Source organism: Saccostrea echinata, unplaced genomic scaffold (genome assembly GCF_033153115.1).
Source record: "Saccostrea echinata isolate AGI-Se365-2 ecotype Australia unplaced genomic scaffold, CSIRO_AGI_Sech_v1 ptg000113l, whole genome shotgun sequence".
NCBI lineage: Eukaryota > Metazoa > Mollusca > Bivalvia > Ostreida > Ostreidae > Saccostrea > Saccostrea echinata.
Genome location: NW_026889862.1, coordinates 265543 through 280040, shown reverse-complemented (window position 1 = coordinate 280040; position 14498 = coordinate 265543). Strand labels below are relative to the sequence as shown.

The 14498-nt window shown below is 32.1% G+C and overlaps 1 protein-coding gene across 1 annotated transcript; it reads right to left on the bottom strand.

Annotated features, from left to right (window-relative positions):
- On the bottom strand, positions 1-3880 carry LOC133177280 (uncharacterized). The gene is made up of 3 exons (XM_061312345.1): positions 3800-3880; positions 663-900; positions 1-179 (listed from the first exon to the last, which is right to left on the bottom strand). The coding sequence occupies exons 1-3, from the start codon at positions 3878-3880 to the stop codon at positions 1-3; spliced, it is 498 nt and encodes a 165-aa protein (XP_061168329.1).
- Between the last annotated feature and the right edge of the window lie 10618 nt (positions 3881-14498).

Sequence of the window (14498 nt, the reverse complement as noted above, 5' to 3'; positions counted from 1 at the left end):
TCAGATATAAGTACGTGTATCACAGATAATAAAATACAGATAGTGGGGAAGATTGTACGTACAGAGATAAGCATCAGGTGAATTATAATGACTCCTGCAGGGTGGCGTAAATAATGAGCAGTCTAGATAGTGATTAGGAAGTATTTCGCCAGCCTCTTCATTGAACTCTGCACAAAACCCTGAGGAATAAAAAATGGAATAAAATACTGTGAAATCAGACATTTTCTAAGTTGGAGGGGGATAATTTTTGTTCTTTGGATATAGGAAGATACCCACAAATTCATGTACACTACGAAATGTAGAATTTCATAGACATATAACAGCTCAACAGCTCCTATTAATGAAATCAAAGCCCCTAAACCAATATTTTTTCTTCAACCCTCGAAATTTTGACCCCACGAAAATATGATTTCATATTAAGACAGTACACAGTTTCAAAGATTCAAAGAAAATTGATATGAAAATTTGGAATTTTAAATCTAAACATAAGAAAATATATTTTTTGTCTTATTTTTGGCATCATGTCAAGTAAGCTCTGCATAAGTTCCATACACCCTCCTGTTAGGAAAGTTAAATTTCAAGAAAAGACCATTTTATTATTCAAATTATTGGGGTAATTCATAAAGTCTTATTTACAGCTTTATTTGGGTGTTGTTACTTACCATTTATTCTTTTCTCTGGTGCACACACCTCAATCGTCTGATTCCCATGAGAATTAAGGACACAGTGGTATCGGATTTTTGTATAGTCTATGCAGTTGTTAAGATGAGCTTTCTCAGCATATTTTAGGCAGTTTTTATTTTTATTTTCTATTTTTGTTTCATTTGAAGGACATATTCGAACAATTTTCACAGTTTCCTTCCACATATCACAAAATCGGTTGTCACAAATGACCCATTCCTTTAAAATCAATAAAGCAAAAAATGGTCTTTAGAAAAAATACAAGAATAAATCTATGTTGACATAATAAATTTCTTAATATAAGATATTTTCTTGCACTGTGTTCGTCTGTTTGTGTATACATCTAACTTGCATCATAATTAAAAGCTCTCTATAAAAAAATATTTAATTCTGAAAGATGGAAGAAATATCAATTCCTTCTTGTCCATTGTTTGCTAAGTTCTTCTAAAATGAGTTTTCAAAAATGTTATAAGCTATTAGATTATTACAAAAAATGTGCATTTAAAAGATGTTTACTTACTTTGGTAAATATTATCATGATCAGGAAAGGAAAAATGACCCCGTTACTCATTTCTCAAACATTGACATCTATAAATAATATTTCCCAAGCAAAAACCTCTGTTGATTACCATGTCATCTAGAATTAAATTCAAAATTTCGAAATATTGATTATTTTTATTACATGTATTATTATTATTATTATTATTATTATTATTATTATTAATACTTATACTCTATGGCACCTGATCCCACCTCTGATGTTTTGGAGGTCCGTGTTTGCTCTGCTCCTATTTTGTATTGTTTAATGGACTTTTGAGCTTGAATACTGTTCGTTATCTCCATATATTTCATTGTTATCGATTTAGGTATATTTCTATATATATATAGGATTCCAAAGTGCGATTGGACTCCAAAGCCCGATGGTCACGTTAAAGTCCGATAGTCTACGCCAAACCCCGATGGTTCACACGCCAAAGTCCGATGGCGCAGAAAAAGAATTATTGTTTTGACGTCATAGTACTTCTGCGCCAAATTGCGATGCCGCGCTACGCCAAGGTAAAACTGTTTAAGATAAATTAAATGAATTTTAAGTATTTCAACGCCAAAGTTATATGGTTCACTACAAAACGGAAAAAATATATTGTACCACTAGCCATAATTTATTAAGTGGTTGCGAGGCTAACCCTTTCCTCTCTGATGGGTGCGATGCTAACCCTAATCTCTTGGATGGGTGCGAGGCTCACCCTAATCTCTTGGATGAGTGCGAGACTAACCCAAAACTCTCAGATGGGTGCGAGGCTAACCCTAATCTCTTGGATGGGTGCGAGGCTAACCGTAATCTCTTGCATGAGTGCGAGGTTAACCCTAATCTCTTGGATGGGTATGATGCTAACCCTAATCGGTCTAAAAGTCTGTAACATCCTGGATGGGAGAGAAACTAGCCCATATCAATCAAACCTCTTTTGGGATGCGAGACTAAAACTCTTCAATCGAATAGTGTACAAAGATTAACCCTTAATGTCTTGGGTGGGTGCAACCCATCCTATAATCAGTGTAATTGTGCACAAGGTCTAGCCCTTATCAGCCAAGTGGCGTGCAAGGACTAATCCTAATAACTCAGGTGAGTGCAAACATTAAGCAAAATCAGTCAAATTGTATTCGATGACTCATCCTAAATTATTGGTTTTGAATTACGGACTATGGCGTCGAGGATTGACGTCGGAATATTGTGACGTCATAAACGTTAATTGCTTCTCCGCACCGTCGGACTTTGGCGTGCGAGACCATCGGACTTTGCCGTCACCATTGGACTTTGGAGTCCTATATGTATATATATATATATATATATATATATATATATATATATATATATATATATATATATATATATATATATATATATATATATATATATATATATATATAAGGGATGTCAATTTTACTCGAATAGTCGGCTTTAGTCGTATGATAGTATAGTACTCGTTGAAATTAAGAATAATGAATTTTTAATGTCATCCTCCCTATTTGTCTTTTACAGACTGTCACTTTGTACATTGTTTAATAGACGCTGTCACCAATGTTAACGAATTATTGAATTGCTGACATTAACGTAGAAAAAAAATTATGTATGCAATTTATTTGATTTCAAAAAATATATTTAATGCATATTTCTTTAAATATGCAGGATATCAAACGCACACTTGTCCTTTCTTTTCATGCATCTAGTACATAAAACCATTATTGATTTCTTACATGAACCCATTTGAATGTGTGTTATCAGTGACCCGTGACTGGTAAACAGTTAAAGCGTTACTCTTATAAAAACAAAGAAAGCTTGCAGTAAATTATAATTATGAGATTTTTTGCAAACAATCAATACAATCTTGAAATGATTAATATTAAAATCAGAAAGAAACAATTTTATATTACACTCATAAATATTCCCCGATTTACATGTATTTACAAATAAGTAACATCTGTTCAATTATTCTTTATTAATTAATAGTTGCATTTTGCGAGATACTTTGGAATTGCCGGTTGAAACTTTACAATTTGAATCTGGCATTTTTTAAAGTCTGACAATGCATGTTTGCCGAACAAAAAAATGACAATCAAATAATTTCCTTTGAACAATTAACGAAGACGGGTTAAACCTTATCCAGGGTTTCACTTACGAGAACACTGATCCCTTAATAAATGAACTGAGCGGATCCAATTTTTTTAGCTTGAATTTAACGAGGTTCGCTTCTGAGCTTTTGAGCAGATTTTTCTTTTAAGCTATATTTAATAAATTTGGATTCTACAATACTAATTAAACTATATTCAGTTTAAACTCCATGATCAATTTCCAATGCCAAAAGCTTTAAGCGAAGAACTATATTTTGCAATTGTGGCGGAAGGTTTTTCCCACTATCATGATTGGTGCCACAATTGAAATCGGGGACTAAAACGTGGACAAATTGTAATGATCGTATCAAACCGTAACAAATCTTTTGTTCACTCGTGGCTATCGTGTTGATCGTGGAATTTTTTTTGTCTTTCAAAAATTTTTCTACGATTATCACGATTAGATTTTAATCGTTATCATCGTATCAGACAGTATTGCATCGTAACTAACCTCAACTGCATCGTAAGTAAGCTCATCTAATCTGGCTTTCATATCGTGACCATCGGGATCGACCTCGGACAGGACAAACATCCCGCTGGTTTGCGATTCATTGCGATGTCTCACTGTCTGTCACTATTCGTGACGCTTTGCGTGCTCCTACTGCTCACGAGCTAACACGAATAATTTCCGCTCAGCTACAATTTGATAGGAACAGATGAGAGTAAACGCGATTAGATACGAGTGCTGACGCTTTGTCACCGACGCTTACGCTTTCTTACGAGTTCTTAAACTCACTTACATAACGGACAACATTTAATGTGTTTCATTCACCGATCGGAACAAGCAGATCATATGCAAAAATATTTTAAAAATATTTTAAAGATGCTACCCAAGAGTAACAGGGGCATAAAAGGAAAAAGGCGAGCGATCCCATCTCCTGCCTGAGTGCAGCTCTTTTAACCCTTCTTTGATGGGGTTGTACATGGTCTATCTGCTGCTCTTCCTCTTCTTCTATATCAATAACATTATGGACATAGTACAATGTAGCACTGCAAACACCACGTTGTTATCAACCTCAACTTCTCCCATTTCTATTGATTGTATGTTTTTATTGTGTTTACTTTTTAATAGATTAAATATAATGGATTCAATGTAGTCAGATTGTTTATTAAAAAAATAAAAATATATCTGTCGGGGTACAATCGTAGCTCAAAGCGTGCTTCTTCTTGATACTGATCATGAAAGACTTGCAATTAACGTGATTTTCTATCGCAAATTAGCGCAACGGGGCGTGATGAACGTATTATATCGTAAGAGTACGTATTTAAACGTAGAAGATCGTTTCAATTCGGGGACTCGAATCGCTATATTCGTAACAGATCGAGGTTCTTTTGTCAATTAAATCTTGAAAGTCCTATTAGAGAAATACCGACATCTTACGAACGAACGTAACCAAAAAGGGGGATCGTTCATTGTATTCACAGTTGCATAATTGAATTCTTCAATGTTATTGACATTTCAAAAGATAAAATCCCCGCAAGATACCTCAAAACTACTTCTTGTCGTTTGTCGCTACCGTGACGCTACAATACATTTCAATGGACATTTAAACGAGCAAAGGGGTTCCGAAAAGGGAAATGAAGGGAAAATAAAAAATATCTTGTGAAGCATGGTCAAAGATTCTTTCTTAAGGAAAAGAAGGCTATGGAGAGGTAAAAAAAAAATGAACATAAAACAATGACATTTTTGTTCATGCTACTGGCTTAACTTTGAACATGTAATTAAAAAAAATACAGTAAAGTTGGGTTTTTTTATCTGACTTTTTTTATCTGATTATATAGGGAAGAGTAATGTAACTTCAACCATCTGGGCAATTTCGATCTATCGCGAGTACCAGATAAAGTTGTGTTTAATAACTTTTATTGTGTATGTACCTACATCTATTTTCTGCAGAAAAAAATGACAATAATTTTAGTTCTATGAGCGTAAGTTGCTCATTGGCATATGAAGATATCTAAGAAGAAGCTCTATCAACCTAAAAATTACGAACGGGCAACCCCCCCCCCTCCCCCCGGCCGGATTCATGATATGGCTATGATGCATGTATATTGTAGCCAGGTTTAATTTTTCGCAGAATATAGTATTTCGAACAAGTATATCTAAGCCAATACGAGGAATTATCACCTCTGACAATTTCGGATAGAAAATTAATCAATAGCCATCCCTTACGTAACGTATATGAGAATGTTTTTGCAACTAAAACTCATGCACATTTAATTCCAAATATTTATTTTTTACAAATCAAAATGCAATGCAAGTCAGCTGAATAGAAATTGACCTAAGGTACCCCTGTGCACATGAATGCTGCGTCGGTGAGTAAATATCAGACACGTAGTGTCAGCCAAATTTTGTTACATGTACAATGTAATATGATAATGTATGAAGAAAATATTATTCTGAAAGTATGTTGGAACCCCCCCCCCCCCCACACACACACACACATACACATGAAAGAGGAATTTAGAGATTAATCAATTCCTCCCCCGTTTTTCCTTGTCAGATTTTTCAGGTAAGTTGAATTTTTCTTTTCTGCCCCCCCCCCCCCCGTCCTACTTTTAAAAACGAAAATAATATATGTTTCTGGTTTGATTAATGAAAAATGACGCAATAAATCTGCAGCATTTACGATTTTTACCAGAGAGAATTTATGACTGTATTAAAAAAATGAAAAAGTATCAGTAGAAACTAACATATCAATGAAAACTCGTCTGTTCGGTTCATATGGCTGTGTGTGTAGGCACATTTGAAGCAGGCCTTGACAACTCAGTGAATCAGCGTAGTAGTCGTGTACTCGATGTCTTCAAATTATTCACATTGTGAAAACTGCTGTGTCTTTTTGTCAGTATACTTGAATCACTCTTTTCTTGTTTTACAACAGGATAATATGATTTTTTCCCCTTACAGATGACGCAAAAATATAATTTCGATTATAGTTTGTTTGTTTGTTTGTTTGTTTTGTTTTGTTTTTTGTTTGTTTGTTTGTTTGTTTGTTTTGTTTATATATATATATATATATATATATATATATATATATATATATATATATATATATATATATATATATATATGCGGTCAAGGCTACCCTTCACATACATGTGTATAGAGTGTATCTTGTAATTTTATATTCTGACCAATAATGCATGCTTAACAAACAATGACATAATGGAACATAACTTGAGTACAAAGAAAATTTAATTAAAAAAAAACCCTACCCTACCTAAATGCATAAATTGCAGCTTTTTTTTATAATCCACATATTTTCTATATTGATATTACAAATACAATAAAAAGCAGTCGCAAGATAAATTAAGTGAAGATCGCCATTTGATACATCATCCAAAAAGAGACTGTCTACCATATGAATGCTCGATCGTTTATTTCTTTGTAGTGATATTATATATATATATATATATATATATATATATATATATATATATATATATATATATATATATATATATATATATATATATATATATATATAAGGACCTACCCTTCCTACTTTATGAATTAGTTACTTTTTCTTTCACTTGATACAATGGGGGCTGGGGCGGGGGGGGGGGGGGGGTTCCCGCCCTATTGCACATGCAAGTATTGCCTCATTTCACTTTTTTAAGGAATGTAGTACATGGAAATTTGTATTTCATGTATTTAGTCAAATGAAATGAAAACGGACATTTTATTCGATGAATTGAGCTTAAACCCCCTCTACCTCTCCAACTCCAACATCTACTTTAAACAAAATACATTTTCCGAAGTAGTGACACCCATTTTCTGATTTTTAATAGTTGATTTCTGTAATGTTGGAAAACAATGCTTATTAATTGTCATTTGCTCTCTCTCTCTCTCTCTCTCTCTCTCTCTCTCTCTCTCTCTCTCTCTCTCTCTCTTACAAACACATAAATGTTCACTTTTAATTCAAGGCACTATATATATATATATATGCGCATCACCTAGTAACTTGTTGTCTTTGCTCGGATTTATACAGGTATGAGGTTAGATTTTTTCATGCTATAAAACGTAACTTCTCCCCCAAGTGAACACATCGCACACTAGTATCTACGTATAATCACTGACGCATGACAAACGTGTTTCCTAATCCGTCTAAGGTATTATATAGTATTTTCTTCTATTGTCCGCTTTTAATTCCATTGTAAGTGATTACAGAAAATTAGACAGGAGAAATTATCATTTACAAAGTAGTTAAAACATTATCCATTTTATTATATACATATACTTAATTGTTCCGATTAGAGATTGTTCTATCTGACGTATCCGTATAAGTATCCGTATCCGTATACGTATCGAGCTCAGAGAGGCATCTCGATCCCGATGTCTAAACTATTTACTATAATTTCCATCGTAAATTGTTTGGTTTTAAAGCAGCCCCATTCATTAAAGAATAGCATATGGTATTTTTTCTAATAAAAAAATGTATTAAGCTGCTGTAAAAGTTTGTTATTTCGCTGGAAAATTTTTTAAAAAATGGATAATGAAATTCAATAAATTTGTATTTGTTTTCATTATATTGTTTAAAACTTTAATTGCAATTTTGTTTAAAAACATTTATCGGGATCCCCCTCTCTCCCTCTTAACATCAGGACATTTTATTGATTGATTCTGTAATTTACATTAGATGACATAAAAGTTAACCCCCTCACTCACACACTGAATGCAAAAGACGTTGATATCCACACAATCAATAAAACCGTTTAGCAATTTTCTAAAGAGAATCTGCTTCCAGACCCTTACCAGCATATGGTTAAAAATACCAGCCTCCTCCCCCCTCCCCCCCCCCCCCCCGAACATGCACACACAAACTTTCATATCGTCTGTTGACTTTCTTCATTCTTTTTTTTTCAATGAACTATTTGACAAATACCTGTATGTCTCCCCTTCCCCTCCCCAGTTGAAATTGCTACTTTCGGGTCTATTCTTGATTTTGTTTTATATTTTGTCCTTTCAGCAGTAATAACTTGAAAAGACTTCATGGCGACAAAAAATAGGTAATGAAATGAAAATTCAATTGTTAAATTTGATTTTTCTTTTTAGTTCTCTTGTTGTCGTACATGTGTATTATAATTCATGGTTTGATATAGAACTAAAATAGGGTATTCATTATCTTAACTCTCTTTTTATAAGAAAGAAAAGAACATTAGACTAAAAAATGCCAAAACAATAGATTTATCTATTTCCTCTATGCTACCTTGTCCATCCTGCTGATTTTTATTCATTTATATTTTTATTTATTTATTTATTTATTTATGCATTTGGGCCCAGATTGGGACAAGTGTGAGTCAATTCAACACGCAGTTCATAGAATTGAATAGAAGAGGCTGCTTCAACGTAGCAGAGAAATAAAAAAAAAAAACACAGAATAAAGGATAAAATTTATACAAAACATTAAATTGATAAAATATCAACATTTTTTCAGAGTTTTTATCCCGCTTGTACACAAAGAATTACAGTCATCCTAATTTCAATAAATCATTTAAGTAAACTTTGGTCAACATGTATATAAAGTAATGTATAAGACATAAAAAAATTTCTCCGTTTATCTCCTTTTATCGACAATTGCTAATTCATCCCTGACAAAAACTGCGTGTAACTGCATCACTTTCGGAAATCGTAGTCCTTTCTCAAGCTCTCTGGAATTTCGGATACGACTATCACCTAACAATTTAGGTAATTTAGAGTCTTCAAACCACCCCAGAATTGCCAGTTTTCCAAAGCTTTTCTGGAGAACTATGTCCATCAAATATAATCAAATGATATACAGAATGTTGATAATGATAAAAAAGAAAATGAGGATGGAAATTTTCAGTGACCTCCCCCCCCCCCCCCACACACACACACACATAGCACATAGAGTATGCAGTATGGTCACCTTTTTATTGTCAAAGTTTTGAAGTTGTCAAGCTTCCCCCTTCTCCACTTTGTTAATCAATTTTAAGTGTCTGCTTGATGTAGACAAACTTATACTCATCTAGAATGTTTGATCTCTGACACGCCGTACAGTTAAACTTTGTTAACTCAAACCCTTGGATATATCGAAGTTTTAATTGGTCCAATCATGTTGCATAAGATAACGAGCGTTGACTGTATGCATTATGGGGATGATGTCTTGTACTGGTAAAGGTTACTTCTAGAATGAAACAATAATATATCCTGATATTGAGAGAGAGAGAGAGAGAGAGAGAGAGAGAGAGAAATCCCTTTTTGAACCTTTTTTTTATTTTTAAACAATTTAATAAAAATATACGTTTTTGTTTTTTTTTACTAATTTTATTTTTTTAAAATCCTTCCATAAAATGATAGGTGTGAACAGCAACTTGATACGTTTCATTAGAAATATTACTATATATCTTATTTTCCAATGAATGAGGTTTAAATCAAACAAGAAACGATGGAAATGTTACCCAACGGTTAAATCATCGGGATCGAGATGCCTCTCATACTTCGATACGTATACGGATACGTCAGATAGAACAATCTCTATTTTTAACTATATATAGGTGCAATAACTGGTCCCGGGAAAACTACCGAGATACGGGAAGTTAGGGCGAGTTACGTTCGTTCGTAAGATGTCGGTATTTCTCTATTGGAACGTAATTCTTATCTAAACGGGTAGTCAGATCGTCAGAGATCGCGTCACATGAAATTTATCCATCGTGACCATACCGCATCAGAGCGCAACGAATCGTATGAAAACGCATCTATGCGCATGTCTTCGTATCTTAGCATGAAATTAAAAAAAACTCTGCGATCAGCTACGAATGATCAATCGTGGCGTTCATAACGAAGTGCACGACAGTGGGAATGTAGCATTAGAAGAAAATGATCATTTTCGAAGTATATAAAGTATGTTAAGTTTGGATTCCTATTTTTCCATCCAGCCTGCACATAGTTATTCAATGCCGTAAACTGTTTTATGCTGGTCTAATGTATATATCAAATAAACTATCATGAATTCTATCATCATATTTGATAAATATAGAAAATATATATTGTGAAAATCCAAAAAAAATAATAGTCCTAATTTAAGCTTAGAATTCGCACTTTTTTTTTTAGTAATATCTTAACATCACAGACCCTCACATTTAATATGAAAGATACTTTTAACCATTCTTCTTAAAATCAATAAAATGTCATTACTTTCAAATGATTTTATTTCTTTTTAAATCTTTAATGCCATAAAAATGATGTTTCTTGAGTACAAAAGGGTCAAATAATTGAATATGAGAAGTAATTTGAAAATTTTTTGTTGTCATCAATTTTAATGTGCCTATTCAAGATTACATAAGACTGTGTTTGTTCCCATAATTTATATGAATGAAAAATATTGCAGGGAAAACTTGATTTATATGTAAGACGTATTTACAGTGTAAAAAGGTTAAACTAAATGCTCTCTATCGCCAAAAGAAGCGCATTGACCCCCATTATTTTTATTTTGATTTATAATCAAGCTATTGTGTAGATTCTAAAAATATACTTGATAAAAAAGATGGCCGGATCCAACCTCCTTAAGATTAATATTAAGTAGCATATATATATATATATATATATATATATATATATATATATATATATATATATATATATATATATATATATATATATATATATGTGTGTGTGTGTGTGTGTGTGTGTGTGTGTGTGTGTGTGTGTGTCAGGTTTGTTAAAAGATTTTTAGTACCACTCAATGCACTTTAGGTATACACATCGTTTTGTGATATTTACAGTCGATATGGATTTCTTGTAATCATGGAACGGCAAGCAGAAGTTCCATTGAATCAAGTTTTTTTGAATTGCCTAAGTGAAAAAATGCAATTATTCGTTAATTTAAACTATATTCAGTGAAAATAAATGGTTCTACTACTTTGAACCATTAAATTGCGACGGTGGAAAATGGCTTTATGTAAGGTTTCATTATTAAAAGACTTTTAGTTTCATTACATTACCTGTATATGTATTTTATAAGATTTTTGCATTTTTCAAGAGACAATATAAGAAGTGTTTTATTTGCAAATAAAGATGCTTCTGTGTTTTAAATTTGTTGTCAATAAATGCAAAGTAGCATTGTATAAGTATCTAATAAAAGAAGAAGTGTCTGTAAGCGAGGTTAGTATTATTATTATTATTATAAAAGGTATACAAATAACTTAGTTAAAGTATGTTGTAATATGAACAACTCATTCCAGAAAATGAAAGTAGTTCATCATTATTGGGGGGGGGGGGGCGTAAGGGGGTTACCATTTTCACTCAATTGTTAATTTCACACTCTATCTAAAATCACGCGTCAGCTGTGGGTATCCTTGTCACATCTAGTTCTTGGTGGTTTATCCGTAAGTAAAAAAAAATATCCAAAGATAACGCATTTTGTTTCTAAATAGATAAAGGTTTGTGACAAACAGCCTTTACTCCATGATATGCTAACTGATATAAACATCTGTTTATATTTTATGATTCTTATTTTAAATTAACTCACTAAAAACAGTCAGTAAATACATGTAAAATGAATTGAAAAATTCGGTAAATATTTGTATTTCCTAACTGAAAACAAAAAATACGTGTATCCCCTAAGAAGAATAAGAATTTCATGTATTTCCTAAAATTCAGGAAATACATGAAATCCATGATTACAAATATTTATTGTAACATGACATTATTTGCTTTACAAGTTTGTATCATTTTATCATTACATCATTTAAACAAAACAATTATTGTTTGGATTTTTTTAGTTAATACAATGAATTGACCAGCTGGGAGAACAATATTCACATCGCTTCTCGGGCTTGGTAAATAGTGTCCTCCTCAGTGTCCTTTGACATCAAAAACTGCAATTATTATAATATAAAATGTAAATTTATAATAAAGAAAATGTATTTAAGAAACATCATGTGTGACAATCATGATGACATTCCAATCATTTCGAACAATACAAAGTATTAATGTGAATGCAGATTTGCTTACTTACTTTGTGTATCATCATACATAACTATCCTTTGGACATTACAATAGAAAAGGTAATCATAGTCTTTCTTTCTTTCAGGTGTCACTGAAAGTTATAAAATGATTTTTAATAATAAACTTGATTTAAGACAAATATAATCTATATATACATTAACATGTGTATATATTTTTTATAATATTAACAATTTTAAAAAATATTTTTGAATAACTACTTACCTTTGATAACAATTTAACAATATTATAGATTCACTTTAACTTTGTATAAATAAATAAAAAAAGTAAATTTACTTGTTGATTTAATAGATTCCACGTTTGATGATTCAAATATTGCTCAGTAGTATTTTAACCGCATTTTACCAATTAATTATTATTGAAATACGAGGGGTTATCAAAAAGTTCGTGGACTAGCGTCATAAAATTAAAACCGCTTTAGGTACATCAATGAATTTTTACACATTAAGTTAGCATCATCTTCTCTATCTATAGAATAAACCATAAATCATAATTTTTATTTTTTAATAAATTGTTAGTGTTTTTGTAAGCAAAGGTATGTCCAGGCGGCGCAACCTCTAATATGACGTTTTTTTCTACCTGATTGTAACTGAGAAAAACTCTTTAGATATGAGTATTTGTCATCAAAAAATCTCGTTAATTCAGGCATGTGGTACGACACATTTGTTCAGTAAAATTTGCAATTTTTACCCCATTCTGTAATTTCTATGAAATTTTATCGTAAATTTTATATGGAGTGTCCAAACAATTATGGGCTTGAAAATAACGTCAAAAGGGGGGAGGGGTTTCTTTTTCAAACACTCTATAGAGTTTCGCTCCTGGAAAAACTGGTATTGACCTAAGGAATTTTAAACTGGCTACAGAAAAATAAAATGCATCCAGAGTACTTGTTTTTTAATGCCCAAAAAGATTCAGAGAGATGAAATATGCACAGTTAGTGTCGATTTGTAGTCAGGGTGTCAAAAGTCAGTCACGTCGAAAAGTGACGTTGATCATGTGTGGTAGAAATTGAACTCCAACAAGCTAAGTATTCTGGCATAATCAAGTGAGGATCTTTCCCCATATAAAGATCCATTTACAATATTATATGCATTGAAAAAAGCTGCTCATGACATTTTAAATTCATATAAATAAGACGAGTTTAAGTCCTTACTCAACTCCAGGTAATCTCATTAAGATAAGTGTATGAGGTAGAGAGAGCGGACATTAAGAAACAATGACGTTAAGCGGACGTCATGACAAATTTTCAACGTATCAAGCTAAAATTTTCAACATTTCTTAAACTTTTGTTGTTTTATGTTCCGCATAAATTTTGTAAGCAAAGACTACATATTATTAATTTTATCGCGTCAGTCCACGAACTTTTTGATAACCCCTCGTAGATATAAAAATCATTTAAAGTACTTTATCAAAAAGAAGCTTCCGTTAAAAGATACTCTCAAATATTACCAGTCGCTATCAAGTAAGAAAAGAGTAACTCACCATTAAAAATGCATTTTTTCAGCATGGGCAGACAACTCTTTAGAACGTCCTAAAAATAAAATAATTTAAAACTGAATTAAGGTATATGCTGGAATGATTTGTGAAATTAAGCTATACATTTTTTTGTATCTAATTCACTACTTAAACCATTTGCTGAAATGTTGTATTTCTTTATGCTTCAGATACAATGATTTTGTTCCTTAAAACTAATGGCAAATATTGTCATTTTTTTTATTTGGCAAACAATAGCAAGATATTTTTTTTTAAATTTAAGTCAAAACATATTCAACTAGAGATTTACAAATTTATGATAAGGAAACAAAAAAATCTCAGATCAATGTGGCATTTAATCGTTAACTTGTTGTCTTATTTCGAATTTTCTCGACCTCGACAATCTTGTGTCAAAAAACGAAAGTACTTTAATACAATAAGATAATAAAAACACCTTAAAGCACATATTTCAGTAACATGAGCGAGCAAATGATTTTACACTCTCGCTGAATCCTAACCAAAGTTTAAACGTAAAATAATGTTTTCTCATTGTTAATAATAACAATGAATATACTTACGTAGTCTACTTCCTGTCAACTTACAGGCATTTAAAAAACGCACGCAAGGCTCGCCTGTACACTTCAATGGATGATGTGTCAATCTGAATTGAGTAGATCTATTAGGGAATGCA